At 33.5% G+C, this 21,503-nt stretch overlaps 1 protein-coding gene across 1 annotated transcript in view; it reads left to right on the top strand.

The window, feature by feature from the left end:
• The first annotated feature begins 7,344 nt into the window (after window positions 1-7,344).
• The window catches only part of LOC111046823 (corticotropin-releasing factor-binding protein), a 55,942-nt gene continuing 41,783 nt past the window's right edge, over window positions 7,345-21,503 (top strand). Inside the window, exon 1 of the mRNA XM_022332461.2 lies at window positions 7,345-7,466. Coding sequence (XP_022188153.1) covers window positions 7,374-7,466 — 93 coding nt within the window. The 5' untranslated portion in view covers window positions 7,345-7,373. The remainder of the gene's footprint in view (window positions 7,467-21,503) is intronic.

Below are 21,503 nucleotides of genomic sequence, written 5' to 3'. Positions count from 1 at the left end.
TCTACTCTCTCCAACGCCATGATCATATCACCCCAGCCCACATTGCTAGTTCAACATTAAAGCTTCCCGATCAGAGGCTTTTTCGAATAGTCAAGCTTGTTAGAGATATCTTGATATACGGTAATCCGAACTATTTTAAAGATGATTTCAAATTTGTCTCTGAAGGTAGGAGGATAGATGCTTCACATACTAGAACCGGAGAAAGTACTTTAAGGATACCCAATCATCGAACTACTATTTTCACAAAATCCTTCTTAGTCAGTGCCTGTCGTGCATGGAATGCACTTCCTGTTTCTATCAGGTCCATCGAGAGCCGAGCGAGCTTCATCCTAACTTTAAAAAAACATCTTTTGGAACAAATGACTGAAACTGTCCGGCCCTAGAACGATCACATGACATCCATCCCCCACCCATCCCACAAATACAAACCTTTAAACCATGTTATAGAACGAATTGTATATATATATATATATATATATATATATATATTATATAAACTCATGTTATTTCAATTATCCACTGCATAATGCTGTATATTACTGAAAGTCGATAACCCTGATCTACTTTCAGCCTACTTCATTTTTTTTATTTGATCTTATCTACCTATATAATTATTTTACTCTATCAATTTTCTGTTTTTTTTTCTCTTTATTATTCATATTGATTAAAACTTTTACAATATTTCCATTAATAAATAAATCCTTAGTTTAAATAACGAAATTAACGTTTTGGTAGAGAGTTAGTGGGGAGGATATTTTTAATATTCTTTCCGAAGAATGGACATTGATATGTCCAAAGCTCCGCCAATTTATGTAGATGCATAACAATATGATTATTATCTAGAGTTATTATATTACAAACTGCTTTTTCATATCATATACAGTTCAATAATTATTTTCTTAGTCTATATTATGTAAATTCATCTATAATTTTGCTGTATTGTAAGCTATTGTATATAAGTGTATAAGCCAGTATATATTGTAATCTACATAAATAAAGTACTCAATCAATCAATCAATCAATCAATAAATTTAGCCATCCATTTTTATTTTGCTCTAAAGCGGAACCAAAATGATCGATCAACGCTCATTTGCCCTGGAGAAATGTGACAAATTTCAGAGCTAGTGTCCTGTCTCAAAAGAATGGTGCATGAAAATTTGTTACAAACTGTGACAGCTGGGAATTGGTTGCAACTGGGAAAAATGAAATGTTGTCAAGAACGACTGTGCAGGGGAAATTGAGTTGAGACATATTGGTCTACTGCTCTTCAGGCTTCAATGCATGGTTGTTGTCACCGACATGAATTTCCCTTTCCTTATCCCTTTTTTCTACTCTTTGTCATTATCTCCCACATTCAATCCACTAGAATCAAAATTAACCCACGAGGACCTCATTTCTAATTTGAATTCTGGATTTCCTGAATCTAGAAGGAAAGGGCACGGATTAGTTGGGGAAGAGTATAAAAAGATAAAGAGATAAAATCAGAGGGAGAAAAAATAATATGAGAGAAGAGGAAAATTGGGAAACGAGTGACGGATTCGGTGATTTTTTTCGTCAAATTCCTTAAGTCGTGAACCGTTCACTAAAGTTCAGTTAACTTTCCTATCGACTAAGTTCCAGCTCAACCACCAATCCATCACCATTCAATAGCGAATTAATCGACTGGAACACCAACTGAAACCCAAAGGAAAAGAAATTAATAGCCTGCTTACCAAGTGAATTTTTTCTAGCATCGACTTTACGCTCTATAATTATCTCGCTATATCACCGTAATCCAATGCGAATTAGTAGACTAATTAAAAAGGAAGCTTAAGCTCTTTTTAACATTATTCGTTAATTTTTCAACTCTCTTTCATGTAAGCCCTTCTAAAACTTGATTGTCAGCCTTTTTCGTGAGAAAGATATCACTTCATTTTTTATCCCTTATTCACAGTTCACAAATTCACTCTGTTTCCTCCTCACTTTGGATATCGTCTTTGCTCGGAAAATTCCGATTCTCAAAGCTACTGATTCAATGGATAGAATCTGAGATTGAATTTCATCACAATTTCTTCTTCTCATCTAGTGACCAATTAGTAGATTGTAAATCAATCATACTTCTCTCTTCTTCTTTGGAATTCTCTGAATTGTCTATAGTATATACTACCTATTAACAAGTTTCATACATCAGTGAAATCCAAATTTCCCACCTGATTGGGTAGGGCAGACCACCTCGTTAAGACTCCCATTCCCACATTCCCTATTTGGTTTGACACTCCAATTAGTGGACTTGTGCAGAGAGCCGCCCTCATACCTTCGAGCTTTCAAATACATATTGTACATAACGAAAATTTGTAGTACGAATCGAAAATTTGTAGTATCCATTCTCAAATTGATAATTATGTATTATCATTGATAATAAGTTGATAAGCTAGGAAAGAAAATATTCCTGATACGAGTATACTGATATTACTGTCAATAGTACAGTATAATAGAACATGTAAGAGTGTTTCAGTGGAATTTTCTCTGAATCAATTTAATCTTTCCAATGACATCTGGCATGTCATTCATTTCCCGACAAAGATTGAGCATGATTATTGAAACTCGTCTATGAAGGATCTATTGAGAAAGAGAGTACATCACAACTAACCATGGATTTTGTAAGAAAAATTCTTCCAACATATCACCTTTATTTGATCAAGATCTAATTTCTGTTTTGTATCAGTTTTTTCCATTTCTGGAATCAATACCCTGTTCCTCTTCAGGCTTGAACATTCTCCTTTCTTCGTTTTTTAATATCTTTCTATTCTTTCGGTACTAATATTCTCTTCTTTTTTGACCTGAATATCCTTTTGTCTTTCGACATCACTATCATTTTTCTCTTCTGACTAATTATATAACGTCTCCCTATTTTAGCTTTTCAATTCTCTTTCTTTTCCAGTAACAATAGTCCTTCCACTCATCTGGCATGTCATTCATTTCCTTATTCCTTGACAAAAGTTGACCATGATCATTGAAACTCGTCTACGAAGGCTCTACCACAGAAAATAGGAAGAGCGACGTTCTTTACTTTGTGGCTCTACTTATAAAATCTCATGGTCCATTCTATCATTCACATATTTCTTCATAGACATAGGCAATTCGTATATAAGACAAAAAGTATCGACTGTTGTTATGCTCTAACACATAATGTACAACCATAGAGAAACAATAGCATGAGTAGATATCCCATGGTATAGGGCGTTTATGTCGCAACTTTTACTGTTATCTCAAGCCTATAGTCCACGTAGTTCTTTCCCGTGAAGCTTTATGACACTGGTAGTCTCTCATATTGTGACGTTCATACACTCTTACCCGGTCAAAACAGTATAATTCGACAATTATCCACTGCATAATGCTGTTTATTACTGAAAGTTGATAACCCTGATCTACTTTCAGCCTACTTCATTTTTTTATTTGATCTTATCTACCTATATAATTATTTTACTCTATCAATTTTCTGTTTTTTTTCTCTTTATTATTCATATTGATTAAAACTTTTACAATATTTCCATTAATAAATAAATCCTTAGTTTAAATAACGAAATTAACGTTTTGGTAGAGAGTTAGTGGGGAGGATATTTTTAATATTCTTTCCGAAGAATGGACATTGATATGTCCAAAGCTCCGCCAATTTATGTAGATGCATAACAATATGATTATTATCTAGAGTTATTATATTACAAACTGCTTTTTCATATCATATACAGTTCAATAATTATTTTCTTAGTCTATATTATGTAAATTCATCTATAATTTTGCTGTATTGTAAGCTATTGTATATAAGTGTATAAGCCAGTATATATTGTAATCTACATAAATAAAGTACTCAATCAATCAATCAATCAATCAATAAATTTAGCCATCCATTTTTATTTTGCTCTAAAGCGGAACCAAAATGATCGATCAACGCTCATTTGCCCTGGAGAAATGTGACAAATTTCAGAGCTAGTGTCCTGTCTCAAAAGAATGGTGCATGAAAATTTGTTACAAACTGTGACAGCTGGGAATTGGTTGCAACTGGGAAAAATGAAATGTTGTCAAGAACGACTGTGCAGGGGAAATTGAGTTGAGACATATTGGTCTACTGCTCTTCAGGCTTCAATGCATGGTTGTTGTCACCGACATGAATTTCCCTTTCCTTATCCCTTTTTTCTACTCTTTGTCATTATCTCCCACATTCAATCCACTAGAATCAAAATTAACCCCACGAGGACCTCATTTCTAATTTGAATTCTGGATTTCCTGAATCTAGAAGGAAAGGGCACGGATTAGTTGGGGAAGAGTATAAAAAGATAAAGAGATAAAATCAGAGGGAGAAAAAATAATATGAGAGAAGAGGAAAATTGGGAAACGAGTGACGGATTCGGTGATTTTTTTCGTCAAATTCCTTAAGTCGTGAACCGTTCACTAAAGTTCAGTTAACTTTCCTATCGACTAAGTTCCAGCTCAACCACCAATCCATCACCATTCAATAGCGAATTAATCGACTGGAACACCAACTGAAACCCAAAGGAAAAGAAATTAATAGCCTGCTTACCAAGTGAATTTTTTCTAGCATCGACTTTACGCTCTATAATTATCTCGCTATATCACCGTAATCCAATGCGAATTAGTAGACTAATTAAAAAGGAAGCTTAAGCTCTTTTTAACATTATCCGTTAATTTTTCAACTCTCTTTTATGTAAGCCCTTCTAAAACTTGATTGTCAGCCTTTTTTCGTGAGAAAGATATCACTTCATTTTTTATCCCTTATTCACAGTTCACAAATTCACTCTGTTTCCTCCTCACTTTGGATATCGTCTTTGCTCGGAAAATTCCGATTCTCAAAGCTACTGATTCAATGGATAGAATCTGAGATTGAATTTCATCACAATTTCTTCTTCTCATCTAGTGACCAATTAGTAGATTGTAAATCAATCATACTTCTCTCTTCTTCTTTGGAATTCTCTGAATTGTCTATAGTATATACTACCTATTAACAAGTTTCATACATCAGTGAAATCCAAATTTCCCACCTGATTGGGTAGGGCAGACCACCTCGTTAAGACTCCCATTCCCACATTCCCTATTTGGTTTGACACTCCAATTAGTGGACTTGTGCAGAGAGCCGCCCTCATACCTTCGAGCTTTCAAATACATATTGTACATAACGAAAATTGTAGTACGAATCGAAAATTTGTAGTATCCATTCTCAAAATGATAATTATGTATTATCATTGATAATAAGTTGATAAGCTAGGAAAGAAAATATTCCTGATACGAGTATACTGATATTACTGTCAATAGTACAGTATAATAGAACATGTAAGAGTGTTTCAGTGGAATTTTCTCTGAATCAATTTAATCTTTCCAATGACATCTGGCATGTCATTCATTTCCCGACAAAGATTGAGCATGATTATTGAAACTCGTCTATGAAGGATCTATTGAGAAAGAGAGTACATCACAACTAACCATGGATTTTGTAAGAAAAATTCTTCCAACATATCACCTTTATTTGATCAAGATCTAATTTCTGTTTTGTATCAGTTTTTTCCATTTCTGGAATCAATACCCTGTTCCTCTTCAGGCTTGAACATTCTCCTTTCTTCGTTTTTTAATATCTTTCTATTCTTTCGGTACTAATATTCTCTTCTTTTTTGACCTGAATATCCTTTTGTCTTTCGACATCACTATCATTTTTCTCTTCTGACTAATTATATAACGTCTCCCTATTTTAGCTTTTCAATTCTCTTTCTTTTCCAGTAACAATAGTCCTTCCACTCATCTGGCATGTCATTCATTTCCTTATTCCTTGACAAAAGTTGACCATGATCATTGAAACTCGTCTACGAAGGCTCTACCACAGAAAATAGGAAGAGCGACGTTCTTTACTTTGTGGCTCTACTTATAAAATCTCATGGTCCATTCTATCATTCACATATTTCTTCATAGACATAGGCAATTCGTATATAAGACAAAAAGTATCGACTGTTGTTATGCTCTAACACATAATGTACAACCATAGAGAAACAATAGCATGAGTAGATATCCCATGGTATAGGGCGTTTATCTCGCAACTTTTACTGTTATCTCAAGCCTATAGTCCACGTAGTTCTTTCCCGTGAAGCTTTATGACACTGGTAGTCTCTCATATTGTGACGTTCATACACTCTTACCCGGTCAAAACAGTATAATTCGACAATAATCGACAGTAATCGGCTTGAGATAATAGTAAAAGTGGCAACATAAACGCCCTATATCATGGGATATCTACTTACGCTATTGTTTCTATGGTTCAACTAATACCTATCCTATTACACTGAGTGAGCAATTTCTGTTTATATGTATGTATGTATTTATTTAATTCAAAAATGTATGGAGCATAATCTACTTTTTGGACTATTTATATAGTGTATAAATCAAAATTCGTGGAAGAAACAGTTTTGGGCTGTGCCTGTTGGTCCTTTCCCAATCATTTCAAAGAATTGTTTTCTGTGAATCAATAAATATATATCAACCATGCTTTTTTTCCCCAGAACGAAGCTCGGTGCCCCGTTATTGTATTTTGATACGCAGATTCGAATATAGCCGTAGACGATATTTATATTACAGAAGTAAAAGCACGATGTACTCACGAGAAGATTTAAATGTTAAATTTATCTTAGTTTCAAGTGAAATTTCAGATATTATTACAATTGTGATGAAAGTTTCTTATTTGGTTTATAGTTGGAAGTTAATTATAAATTTCAAATATTTCTAGTAGATTTCTAGTACATTCCAGTGGACATGAAATTGTAAGGGAATCAAATCACAAAATATTAATAGCTTTTAGACTGTTTATTCAAAATGAGGACCAAACCATATTGGGCGTTTTTCCAGGCTTTTCTTCAGGCGCCAACCCAATCAGTCAATCGAAGAGCTTACTGCCCTACCGACTCGCCCACCGCCAGTGCAAAAACGGCATAAAAACCGCCACGTATGGTCTGGCCCTCAGTGTTCGAAGAGCAAATCCCTGTTTCTTTTACCTGAATTGTCCAAAAATAAATATTATTGTAGCAGATACATATGATTATACTCTACAACCAGAACGTGAATGTTTCAACTCTCGATACATTATAATTTCAATACTCATATAAACACACACATATCTAGAAGGTACTGTAATTAATGCCTGTAGACCACTATCTGCAGTGTGCACCCAATCGAAATGTATCGAACGACCACAGTGGGACCTGCTCACCGGAGTTGGCGTTGAGTAAGGGTTGCTGGGGTGGGCGGACCCAGCCCTGCGCCTTGGTGCGGGAGGATAGGCAACAGGTGGTGCATATAAGGCCAGCCGCGCTCGGCTCTCGGCCAAACAACGCTGCGATATGACTTCGTTCACACTGCTCGCTCTGCTTATCGCCACCTCCTCAGCGGTCGGCGTTATTGCTGACGCAATCAATCCGCTCGCTGCTTCAACGGTAATGTGCCACAAAAATTAATAAATTCAATATAATAAAAAAATAATAATTCAATAAAAATAATTCAATAAAAATAATTCAATAAAATAATAATATCTTGTGACCTGGCTGGCTGACGTCTGGTGTCAGAGTTTTCAGGTCGTACGAAACTGTTAATAAAAAGTTACTTATTTATCAAGGGTACAGAAAATATGACTAAGGACCGTTTGTACATTGACAGTTCAACCTAAATTTAATCTTAAACTGGATTAAATCCGTATCAAGTCTCGTTTGTTTTAATGTGGTTAATTTTGAGTTCAAGCCACCTGATGATTGAATTCAGCTTAAGCTTCGACTGTGCAAACGGCCCTAAAATAATCATACCTCTTTTGGATTAATATGCTATCAAAAATCAGAAATTGAATATTCAGGGCTATACGCCTGTTTTTCCGTTTCCTATAATTTTATGATTAAGTTGTTTGGTCATTGTTGTTAAATGAATAAATAAATTATTATTACTGATTAAAAGGTTCATTGACGGCTTAACTTATACATTCAGGAGAGGTGGGACCTTCCCGCAAGGTACTCCCCACCAACAAAAGCCATAATAATTTACTTACTCTACTGAAAAAAATGAATATAATAGAACAATCTTAATTATTTATAATCATGGAGTTGATTTAAACAAGTTTATAGCAAGGAATCTGGAATAAAGTAGGAATCATGATAAAATGTATTCTAGATTCCTTGGTTTATTGTGATGATTTCTATCTATTGAAACTCATGAAAATCAATGGAATATTAATGGGATATTAACATTAATGAACCTACATTATTCACGATCGGTTGAAGATTACTATTCCAATTCATCTAGATTCAAGTAGAGATTAATTATTCATATCCTTTTAAAATAATTCCTCAAAAAGGTTCAGCCAAAACGTGTTGAATTTATGTTCTTGCCATTTATCGAGAGACTAAGTTGAAAGAGTATCATGTTCCTGATTTGGTATGAATATATAAAATCCAGTCCATTTATGGTTGTTATGAATGTAACCAAGACTCATGATAGTTTTTTCAGTATATATATCATATTAGAACAATAAGATTCAAGAAACAATCCTCAATGTCGTTCTTCATCCAATTTCATTAACCATGCAGGATTTCATTATGCTGGATGAATTTCGCTATCAATTTCACTTCATTCATGACAAAAATTGAATAAAAGACGAACAAGAAGTAAGAGGAGTAAATTTAAGAGAGAGTAGAAATCACTAATGAAACTTTTCCTCCTCTTGTATTCTAAGAACATTTTAAAAAAGGGGTTTTCCATGAATGTTGACCAAATGAGCATCATCAATGCTGATGATGTACAGGGCAGATGTTCTGATGCATCATGGTATTATTCTGATTATCCCAGAGTGTCTAAGAAATATACAAATTGAAAAATCTATGAATTAATTGTGCTACTCATATTGAATAAATTTCAGTCGTATATCATTGCATCATGATATTATTAGAATTATAATGTTCTGGAATATAGAAATAATTATAATAACTACAGATTGACAGATATATTATGCTTTTCAAATGAATTGAAGGTGATTAAAATCAAAAAGAGCAGGAAAACGTAACAATCAACGATAAATTTTCATCAGTACTTCACAGATTCATGATACTCATCATATGAGAAATTTGTGTACATATATAAAGTAACTTAGCTTACTAGAAATTATTACGCATGAGTAGAGATATAATTCCGATTCTGATAGAGGTGAGAGAAGATCATCTCCGCCAAGAATTATAGCTAGCCTATCGATAAACGAGAGATTTATGAATGTATCACTCGAAAAGCTCCTTATCAATGAACTTCGATGGGAAAGATAATGAACATCAAACGTTCTAATATTGTAGTCATGTAAGTTATATCTACCTTTATGAAAACAATGAAAAGAGAAATAACGTATTAAAGTTATTAACAACAATCATGGAGGTAATGGAAGCAAAATGATTTCTCAAATTTAACCATAGCTTGTGAGGGTTTCTCTATGTTGAAATTTCAAACAATCAAACAATATAGGAATGAAACTATTTCCTGAGCGGAACAACTCGTGATTCCAATTCAATTTCTAAAAAAATTGGAAATAAAATAAAAAATTGAGTTTTTGAGTTATCGTGAATAACTCAATTTCTACTCGGGAGTTCCCATTCCATGAATTTCTCATTATTTTCGGAAAATCCGTTCAGGAGACGTACCTATTAGTCAAGACCATCACGTTTGGGGTAGATAGTTGGTGGTGATTTCCTTTGGACATGATTTATTGAACGTCAAGCACCGGTTAACCAATTTATCTTAACGGCTCAGCTAGGAAGGCATGTGTATGCGTATGTTCATCTACAACGAAAACCATTCATCAATGTGACACCTGCATACTTGGATAATCAAGTGTGTGTTCCCAGTCCACCTCAATTGGGCTACAAGAGTAGTATTACATGAGTAGTTGAGTACGTCAGGTAAATTATAGAACAACAATCTTACACGGGATAACCAGGTCGCAATTACAACTACTGCTATACTGATTGTACGAGCGTTAGCAAGTTCTCACTTTTGACTTATTACTTCTCACTTTGATCACTACTTTACGCGATGATGGCATTATCAAGTATTGTCCTTTCAAAATAAATTAATATTTTGCGATTCAATCTCGAGCTCTCTTCATTATTGTACTTCAAATTATCACTAACTTCAAAGACCTTTATTACATGGAGTTATGATAAGGAATTGACATTTTATTAATCTTCTCATTACCTTCTTGGGGCACAACCACATCATGCATCAGGTTCAGTAATATTATTAGTAATGCTAACAAAAACCTTATAGGACATCATAAATCATTAAACGGAGATCAATCAACTTTCAATTTAGCCCGGAAGCGAACATATCGTTATGAAAAATGCAACCGTATCTCCTAGTAAACCTAGGTTAGCGTTAAACGTAGATAGTTCATAGTCTGCTTGTGCTCGGTTCTGATAAATATTTGGCAGTGCCACGTATGTAAACCGACTGGTTTCCGCTTTGAAGCGAAGCCAAAGGCAATGACGAATCGTACTACTGATGACATTGCATATTGGAAACGCTGCTTTTCAAATAAGAACCAGAGTACAGGTGGATCATTGTGTTTTCAAAAAAGTAGAGGAGCTTCACATTGAAACATAAATTCTATTTTAAGAAATCATCCGGCCGAAAACTATTCAAATGTGAAAAATAAGGTTACCTTATTTTTCCTCTCCTTATCATTTTGATAATGTACTTATTGTATAAATGAATGGATGAATGGAATTATAATTGTAAATATACTTCATTATGATAATAATTTATTATTGACTATAAAAAACTACACAAATTCACTATTTACTACAATGGAATCATGTGAGGAATATTAACTTCTGCTGTGCTTTAAAACGGCGAAAGAGAGATTTGGAAAGAGAACATAGGTGTTATGATACACATAGGTGTTATAGGTTTTATGGTGTTATGCTTGCAGAATAAGCCTTCAAGCAAGAATATAACAGTGGTTGAATTGAGCCATAGAAAAATGTACATAGTCTAAGTAGTGTACAAGCGAACAAGAACTCAAAGAAAACGTGCTTTAGTTTCAGTATCAACACTAGTATTGGATTGGAAATGTTTTTTCTCAGATATTACTCAATCATTCTCAACCTCTAACCAGAATGAACAGTGAATTTATTGTGCACTATTAAGATAAGCATGATTGAGTCTGCTAACACATCTTTGGAAGGAATCATGTGAAATTCAAAGAGAGAATAAAAATAAAATTGATTCAAGAATTCTTCAATCGCCCCCACGATCTGATTGATTTGTGTAACACTCAATATGAAATCTCAAACAATATAATAGGAGTCATACGACTTAGACGGGAAGTCTGTGACATATTTTCATATTACAGAGGATTCGTTTTTGCAACATTATGGCTTCCTAGTCAAGAAGGTTATCAACAGTATTTATGGGCTACAATATTTTACGATCAATTCTCTCTATCTTGGAACACGAAAATGCCTCTTGAGGGCTGTGTTATTGGGGAATTTACCACCAAAGAGGCTTTTTCAAAAAAGAGCATTGGGTTGTTTTCTGGCCCTTCACCATTAATGTATGCACACTTTCTTATGTGGTGTTTGCCTGTAGTCTAAGAAGAAACACTTCAGTGATTTATCACCCATGTTTTCCGGGGTATTGATTAGTGGTTTACGAGGGTGATAGGAAAGAATTAAGATATATTATACATTTATAGTGTATCTACCCTACCTACTAGGAAAGTACATCTTGGTTTTTGCAAATTGAAGAATAGCCTATAATATAATAAAGTATTCATTTTCGAAGTTACTTTTTGTCCTAGAAATTCATCTTCCCAACATGAGTTCAATGGAGAGTCTCACTAGAGACTTTATCCTCATCCTTCATCTAATCAGGCAATACGAATATATTGCAGTGTATTCTTCATTGTTTATTCAAATTGACAAATCACACTCATCTTGATAACATTGGTTGATGAAATAATGAGACAATCCTTGTACTATCTTTCTCCCAAAACTATATTATCAATATGCACTATGCCATCACAGTTTTGATAACTTTTCCTTATCATTCACATTTTCTGTTTGATCAAGTTCTCCGTAGATTATAAAATTCAGGACACAAATTATAAAATTTCAATCAATAAAGTTGAATTTTTTCTGGTTTGCTTCTCCTCTATGATGAATGACAGGAATAAATACAAAATCATCAACCACGGTTCATGAACAGTAATTGACTATTTTCAATTTGTTTCATGCATTGTGGAATCAATCACTGAATACTTTAAACTTTAAGCTCAAATTGAATCTGAAATTGATAAAGATAATTAGTTTTCTGATTTTCACCACCCCATAAATTTTTAATCATCCAATTAACGACAATATCATCTCCAGGCTCCTAAACAAATTGAACCTCATGCATTGAATCAATGTAATATTGATATTATATTAATTAATATGATATTAATTTATATTGCTAGCTGGAAACCGAGAAAAATTTTTCTCTACAGTCATCACTATACACATCCAATCAACCAATGAAAACGCATAAAGAAATAATGATTGCGGTCTTTTTTTTCAATTTGTGGGTTGATAGGATACCGAGCCATAGAACAAACAGCAAAATGAATTAAGCCTTGAATCTCCTGTATCTGGAAATCCCATTATCCAGTTGAAGTGAGATTTACTTCAAACAATCAACAATCTTTATGACTATAAATTAAACGTTTCACACTCAAGCAATGCTGACACATTGAAGTGAATCTCAATTTTGATGAGTCGATGCTTGTACAGCTCAAGTATTCGGATATGAAAAGCTCGCCAATAATTTTGGATGGATTGAGCCGGTCAATTACTGTGGGAATATTCAATGAATGCTTTCAATTAATTGCAACAAAGCCAGATGATTTCACATCACAGTTGAAGACTCTCTACATGACAATGATTTAAAACGATTAGACAGCATAATTGTGTTGTTGGAGCGTTGAAGCCTCTTTTTGACGATGTCACAAAGATGTTTTGATATGTGACGATGATTTCATATCCACCGGTGAATATTTAGTATAGTAGATGAGGTCCATAGAACTCAAAAATTACTCTCTAGTTTGATAGTTTGAATAAAACAGATAGAATACGATGAATATAATTCTCTAAACCACCCTGGTGAATGCTCTTGATTGAAAATGTCTGTCAAATTCTACATAATATCTCAAACAATCCTATTTTTTATGATTTCACCTGTAAAATCCTACTTAAATTTGAATTATTATAAAAAAATTATCCATGAGAAAGGAATCTGTTGGAATGAATCAAAGTTCATTCATCAAATTTAATCAGATATATTTTTTCAATATCCAGAAGAATGAGAGGAAAACTGCGAAAGATATATCCGTCAATAGGATTTAAAGATTCATCTATTCTTCTATCTTCACATTTGAAACATATCATAGTTAACTCTGAATGTAGGCTACATGGTTTTAAGAGAAATTAATTCATCAAATTTGTCAGGAAAATTCTCAAAACAGGAAATGCTCTTGATTAAAATAGCATAGAACTCCAATAGCATAATCAAGACAACTATATAACAACCCGATTCTTCTCAGAGTATATTACTCTTCGAGCGACTGTTGAATACAATCTGATTGTTGGCCTGACATTATACAAACAGTAAGAGAAGAAATTGATATGAATTGTAAAGGGACAGAGACTATAAATCTCATAAAAGATGTTTTCTTCATGTATGAGTTGTGGAACAAATCCCTCGAGAATATAGATCATTCTAGTTTTGCGTCTACTCATGTTTAACTATCTATCTATCTATAGTTTAACTATAAACTATACTTATGTTTAAGGAATTGGTACAAATCCTTCAAGAATTTAGGTTACTCTAGTTTTAAATAACAACCAATCGTTCAAAATGCATATCGAGAAAGCGCAGGCTGATTGGCAGAGTGTTACAGCACTTGGAAGCATTGGCAAGAATCAGGCAGAGCACATTCATGGGCTTATGACGAGTACCACCTATAAGCATCAAATCTGTTTCGTTAGTGAGATCCACTTCAAACTGCCAGCATAACTTGCAAGAAATATTAATGCTTCCCATTCAGCTGATTCTGACAGTTCGGAATTAATTTCACTATAGGTGTCTGTTATCCCTTGTAATGGATGCAACGAAGCGGCAATCATAGTGTTCACTTGAAACGATGGCGAACAGTCACCAGATTCAGGTCAGTATTCCTAAGATGACAAGCATTGATGTTAGTTATGAGGAATTCTGACAGTTTGTAGTGAATCTCACAATACAACCTTGAAACCATGAAGCTTTCATGCGCTTAATTCCCTTTCCAAACATTGCTTGCAAATACAGTATGTATATATCGGAAACACAGGAATATTGAGGCAGGTGTTAGCAAATTCCCTCAATCTATAGCAGCTTAACGTTGAAGCTTTTGGCAGACCGAGCAGAACGTTTGTACCAATATTGTTTTTATTCGCTGCATGTTTGAACACTTCAATAAATGTCTGATACGTCGAAGTTCCGGAACAACTCCACTTGGATTCAGCATGAATGTATCGAATGTAGCCCTAATACCATAGCGGTCTTCTCGATAAAAGTATTAAGACAACATTGGGAAGAGACACTATGAAGCTTAAATTATTTCGGCTTCATCTCTTGTTTACTCCCGAATTGTTCTGAGCTTCCCTCATCGATCACAGGGAGAACAAATACTTAATCATTCAGGAAGATGAATTTGAATATACCTCAAATTACATGTAAATTTTGGAATGTGTTAGGCCTCTCTTTTGATTTTTATTATTCTCATAACGATTTATAAGACTATCCAAAAATGGTCAGATCTTGGGACTATTTTAAATACCTGGAGTTATTCGTTACTCAAGTCCCAAATTCTCAGCGAGTATCTCAACTCTATCGAAAATGGAGAATATCATAAGTTACACTTTCCTTGTAAGCATGAGAACTCCAACAATGAAATTTTGTTATTGGGAGTCATCAATAATAAATTATTGTTTTATTACCTCACTCGAATTTCCTTTTCATATCATAGAATTACTTTGATAATTTTATTGTCGTATACTCCAATGTTGATCAATATAGTCTATTGCTATTTCAAACTGTCAGCGTTGGTTTGATAGGAAGTATTATTGACGTAAAATATTGAGAATGCTGACAATTTGGAGTGAATCTAATCTCATCCGAGTGATGTTGATCAGTTCATTATAACACAGGTGGAATCAGATCCGATTGGTCCAAACGGGACAGGCTTGCTCATTAACTTCATTGACCGAATAATCCATAAGCTATTGGTACGTGCTTGCTCAGTGCTTCCCGGATGAGTGGGAGAGGATTAGATGAGTAGTCAACTGAACTGTAGGTGTTTGTAGGGTGATTGGATTATCACTGGATTATCTTAGACAGTAGTTGGATCATTGTGGTGTGTTTGACTGCACGTAAAGAGAATATTGATATTAGATGATAATGGGTTGATGTAAGGGGATCTTCTCTTGGCTTATGGTTCTACTTTGTTAGGCTAATGATTGTGAGTCAATAGTGGGATCCTCATAAATATTAAGGCTCTTCTTAGTAGAATGATCATGTTTTAAGGTTCAACGTGAAGATAAGCCACACTTGAGATAATGCAGATCAGGGACTCAACTAAAAAATATTTTGAATTCACACTCGACACAGAAATATTGTGGACCTTGTTAATATTGCAGTGAAAAATAGGGAAAAAATATTGATAGTTTGAAAATTGATTATCTTAATTATTGTCTATTCAATATCTATTATTGCAGAGATTATTCTCTTCACCTCTACTCTTAAACTTACATCTTTATGGCATCATCTATATCGGTTGAGCCTGAACTCAAATTCAAGACTGAAATTTGTGGCATGAATATTGATTGATATTGTGGAACTTTTCCATAATTGAAGAGACTTGAAATGTTTAAATGAAGTGGATTTTTGACAATTCCAAGTCTCTTCAATTAATTAAAGACTGAAGACTGAAGATGATGCCATGAGTATCAATATATCGAAACTCAAGTTTGGTTTTAAGAGAAAATAGAGTATGAAATTACCTAGAATACAAATAATACTTGTTGTTATACTTCAATCTTGATGGAAAAACATGTAATTACAGTACTCCAAATATAGAGTGAATGACTCTTTTATATTTGTTAACGTGGCGAAATTTGGACTTATCGTATTACTACGGGAATAACAGTGATTCCAAAAAATTATAAAGTGGGATCTTGTGCATGAGAATAATTTGAATATGTTTGTGGGTTGGAATTCAATTCTCAATCTAGAGAGCGGATCACTCCAGGAAATTCAGTAAACTTCATGAGCTTGATGGAAAGAAACTTTTCCATTATATGTAAAGCTAACTTGAGTATGGAATGTTGAAAAAAGTCTGCTGGTCCATCTAATGGAATTAAACATGATTTATCATCATTCTCAAAATATTCTATACATCATCGAATAAATTCCTCCATGAGAATTGAAAATCAAAGTAGCCTACTATTTTTCAACTTTATTTTATTAATGAAAATTGAGAAATAAAATAAAGTTGAAAAGTGTATTTCGATTTTAATTTATATACATATACGAGTAGATATAAATAAAAATATAAATCTGAGTACCCTTTTTAAAATTATTTTGTCACGAATGTTTCGGCTATATAAAGCTATTATCAAGTGATTGAAAAATAGATATTTATTTAACATGTCATGAAAAAATAATTATAAAAAGGGTACTCAGATTTAAATTCTTATCTATATTGGAAAGTATCCCTGAAGAAAAAATGACAATATACGAGTAGCCTTTGTAATGGCTACTAATGGCCAAGAATGTGAAATTTCTCCAGTACGGAAGAATCATGAGAATATGTTTCTGCTACAGGAATCAAATCGTGGATCAGTAATATAAGTGGAATGTCGAAAGTTAGAGTTGTAAATGGATTGTGGAAAAACACGAATTTGGCAAACTTCTACAGTTTTCCGATGTCAATTTCTGTTGAACAGGAACCCACTGTACAACGTACATTGACCATTCTATATTTTTTATTATTTGATCATTCAATACGTCAACACGAAACACTGTTACAAAAATGCATTGTATTCCTGAAAAAGCTCACTTGGAACGTAGGAAGGGAAGTAGGGAAGTCCGAGCTGACTGACATATCTCTGTTGCACTGTAAAAACACTGATTGTCCGAAACGTTCAAATCCCTGTTCATTTTTTGCTATGAATCTGGTTTTGTTGAATGGCAAATAACACCATTTATCGGTTATAGAGGTTTTGAAGCTTTTGGGAAAACTAATCGATTGATTGATTCCGTGCAGTTTGAGAGTTACATTCCACTCTATACGTTCGCCTACAATTTTATACTTTGTTACAATTTTGGATATTGAGAAGCGATACCAAAATAATTAATATGAAGTTTATATAGATTATAGACCCAATATTTATTTTTTGAATGCAAGCCCCCTTGTCGAGTTGATACAGACTAGGCTTCTGTCAGTTCTGCTTCAGCACAGAGAAGTAAGATGAAGTAAGAATCTTCTACTTTGTGGCTTCAGTACTAGTTATTCGTGTAAAGCTGGTTGCCTTTCTTCAAGGAGACGTGCTGTAATGCTACAAGGAGACTTGCTGCTACACACATTCATGAAATTTTTAAAATTTATTATATAATGGAATAAATACCAAACTACTATTTCTGTCTGGCATTTCTGTTGAATATTCTCGTTAAAACCTGACAATTATTTTTATTGTATATATTTTTATAGCGAGTTTGATTTACAGTTCAAGCCATCTCTCGCATCCCACATGCCATCTCATTCTATCCATCCATTCTCCTTGTGAAGAATTTTCCATTTTCATTTTTCTCCTTCCACCAAATTCCTCTCACATTCCTCTCATTTCTATGATACACTCAACGAGCATCATACTATAGCCTAATTATTCAATATCAACACTAGAACCTACGTTATTCACTATGCCATTCTCACAGTTAATGAAATGTCCTTTGAGAGATCAATAAATTGATATTATTGGCTGAATAGTTTACACAGCTACTGACATGCTACTCTAACATAATATGAGCAGAAACCTGGAATGAACGTTGAGAATCATATAAACACAGAAAAGGGAAACATTACCCCGTTGCTCATTACTCAACTACTTTTAAAAGATCCTGGTAATTCCAGAATAGTTATGAGTAGGGGTAAAGTGAGAGTTCTGGAGAAAAGCTGAAGAAAAGCTGCCCCAAAGCTGCCCCAAAGCTGGCTCAAATCTGCCCCAAATCTGATTCTTGGTTCCAACCTTGCCCAATTCAATGTAATCTGATCTAACCTAACCTAGCCATACCCCTAATCTCACAATAAACCTCAAATGAAGATTTCCCACTGTTTTGGAAAAAAAACTAGATCCAGCTTTTTTTTATTTCTTGAATAACTAAGAAACCGTTAATTTTACAAAACAATTACAAGAGTAACTTTTTCCAGTAAATCTAATAACGAATCCATTGACACCTCATTTGTCAAGATTGAACAAACAATAAGGATCTCATGGGAAAACTAGATCCAGCTTTTTTTTATTACTTGGATAACTAAGAAACCGTTAATTTTACAAAAAATCTACAAGAATAACCTTTTCCAGTAAATCTAATAACAAATCCATTGACACCCCATTTGTCAAGATTGAACAAAAAATAAGGATCTCATGGGAAAACTAGATCCAATAACTAAGAAACCGTTAATTTTACAAAAAAAAATTACAAGAATAACTTTTTCCAGTAAATCCATTTGTCAAGATTGAACAGAAAATAAGGAAAAATCAGATCCAATTTCTTGAATAACTAAGAATAACTGTTTCAGTAAATCCATTATTTGTCAAGGGATCCTAACTCTGAAACTGAGCAACAAGCATTTTTATGTTGAGACCCTTTCTTGAGCAAACCTCAGCACTAAACCCCCCCCCACAGGGGGGGGGGTTGGGGGGGCTTGACCCTCTGCCTTTAACCAGCTAAGCTTGAACTACTTGAAAACTCACCTCAGGTTGTATTAAACATTTATTATAAAAATAGATCATGAGTGTTGATAAATTTGGTCGATATTTGTATGATAAAGATAATAATAGTGATATTAATGTTGATATCAAAAATTTGATTCAGAATTTTTTCCATTTTTTACAATGTATACCATTAGCTGCAACTTTCATACCAAACATCAATCTCAATAATGAAAAAGAATGGAAGTATATGACTGATCCAAACTTAATCCAACAATTCTCACTTTCTTCTGGAATCTCTTTTAAAGAATGGTATGAAAAAAAATGTAATAAATATAGGTGAAAAATCTTAGGCTTAGGTGAGTACACCCAGAAAGAAATTGCAGATGTAGGTGAGTACACCCAGAAAAAAATATAGGTTTTGTTACCCAGACCAAGAACATTATTCAACTTTAATGAAAAATCTAAGCTCATATAGATAGCACTATATCATCACAGTCAGTATTTTGCTTTGAAAGTAGCTGATAAATTGAATAATAATATAAAATGCTTTAAAATTAAATTTGAAGAAAATGGTTGAGATCAAGACAAGAACAATTCTACAAATCAATGGGATGATACTGAAGGTAAAATATTGATACATTTGTAGATAATACTTTTGATTTGAATATTGTCTAGTTCTTTGTTATTTTATAGAAGATTTATAATACTCTTTTTACTGTTCCACTCAGTGGTGTATATTCAAACTCATTATCATAGAGGATTAAACAGTAGGCACTGGTTTTTTCTGAGAAATTATTTGTTGTTCCCAATGTCAACTTTATGTCTATTGCACCAGATTTCAATAGTTTATTTTGCTTACTACAGTCTATAACAACCAATGGTGCATATTCATCGAATGTTTTATAATCAATTGATGTACTGCTGTTATAAGGATAGTATTCATTTTGGAATTCAGAGAACATGTGATACAATAAATGTTTATTGCCAACAATATTTTCATAGGGGAATGATTGAGCATTTAAATAGAGATTAACATTGTTCAGATTACAGAAATCGAAGTGTAACCTGTTAGCAGTTATAACATTTTTCCTATTCTTTTGTAATCCAAGAATAATGAATCTAGGTTTCAATATGTTTGAAGTTGTCTTAACTGTCCATTGAAGATTAGTAGTTTCAGGTAATTGTGGAAATTCATGCAATTCCCATGACCTGAATGGAATGGTAATTGGTATATCACTATGTGTTTAACTCAGCAGATCAAGATGAACAGTGTCAGAAGCATGTATGTAGGGTACTTTCCATTGTAGTTTTGTAATATCAATTTTCACCGATTTTGCTGTCTCTGATTCAATACAATTTAAGTCTGATGATGATCTTAATAGAACAATTTCCTGACGAACATTTAATAGAACTTTTCTATAGTCTTCCATTACACCTAACCACATATCCAAAGGAATGCGAAAGCAGAATTTATCTAAACTTTTCCATCCAGTCAACTTCCATCCTCCATTCTCCATAATTTTTTCATTGAGTTTTGATTGACATAGATAGTTTTTCATGGTTGTTGTCAATCCTACATTATGTGTGCGATCAACTTCAACCCCTCCCAATTCATATCTGATTTCATCAAATAGGTATGCAACTCCATTATTGATAAGTGAAAAGTCCATGGTTTCAACATCATTCTTATCTTTCACTTTGATTTCGCCTTCAATTATGAGAAAACTTCTACTTGGAAGTGTATAAATATCTTCTTGTTTTAAACTAATTCGAATTTCATCATTGTAATTAAATGTCTGTTGAATATATAGTGTGTGAGTGATATACTCATATTTGGTAATACTCTCATCAACATGTACACTCTGATCAACAAGTAATATATCCGACTTGACTTCTTTCTTATACATTTTTATTATATATTTTTTCTTCTCAATACAACCTGAGGTGAGTTTTCAAGTAGTTCAAGCTTAGCTGGTTAAAGGCAGAGGGTCAAGTCCCCCCAACCACCCCCCCCCCTGTGGGGGGGGGGGGGGTTTAGTGCTGAGGTTTGCTTAAGAAAGGGTCTCAACATAAAAATGCTTGTTGCTCAGTTTCAGAGTTAGGATCCCTTGACAAATAATGGATTTACTGAAAAAAATTATTCTTAGTTATTCAAGAAATTGGATCTAATTTTTCCTTATTTTCTGTTCAATCTTGACAAATGGATTTACTGGAAAAAGTTATTCTTGTAATTTTTTTTGTAAAATTAACGAAATTAACGGTTTCTTAGTTATTGGATCTAGTTTTCCCATGAGATCCTTATTTTTTGTTCAATCTTGACAAATGGGGTGTCAATGGATTTGTTATTAGATTTACTGGAAAAGGTTATTCTTGTAGATTTTTTGTAAAATTAACGGTTTCTTAGTTATCCAAGTAATAAAAAAAAGCTGGATCTAG

Source organism: Nilaparvata lugens, chromosome 8, assembly GCF_014356525.2.
Source record: "Nilaparvata lugens isolate BPH chromosome 8, ASM1435652v1, whole genome shotgun sequence".
Lineage (NCBI taxonomy): Eukaryota > Metazoa > Arthropoda > Insecta > Hemiptera > Delphacidae > Nilaparvata > Nilaparvata lugens.
This window is presented reverse-complemented; position numbering and strand designations above follow the sequence as displayed.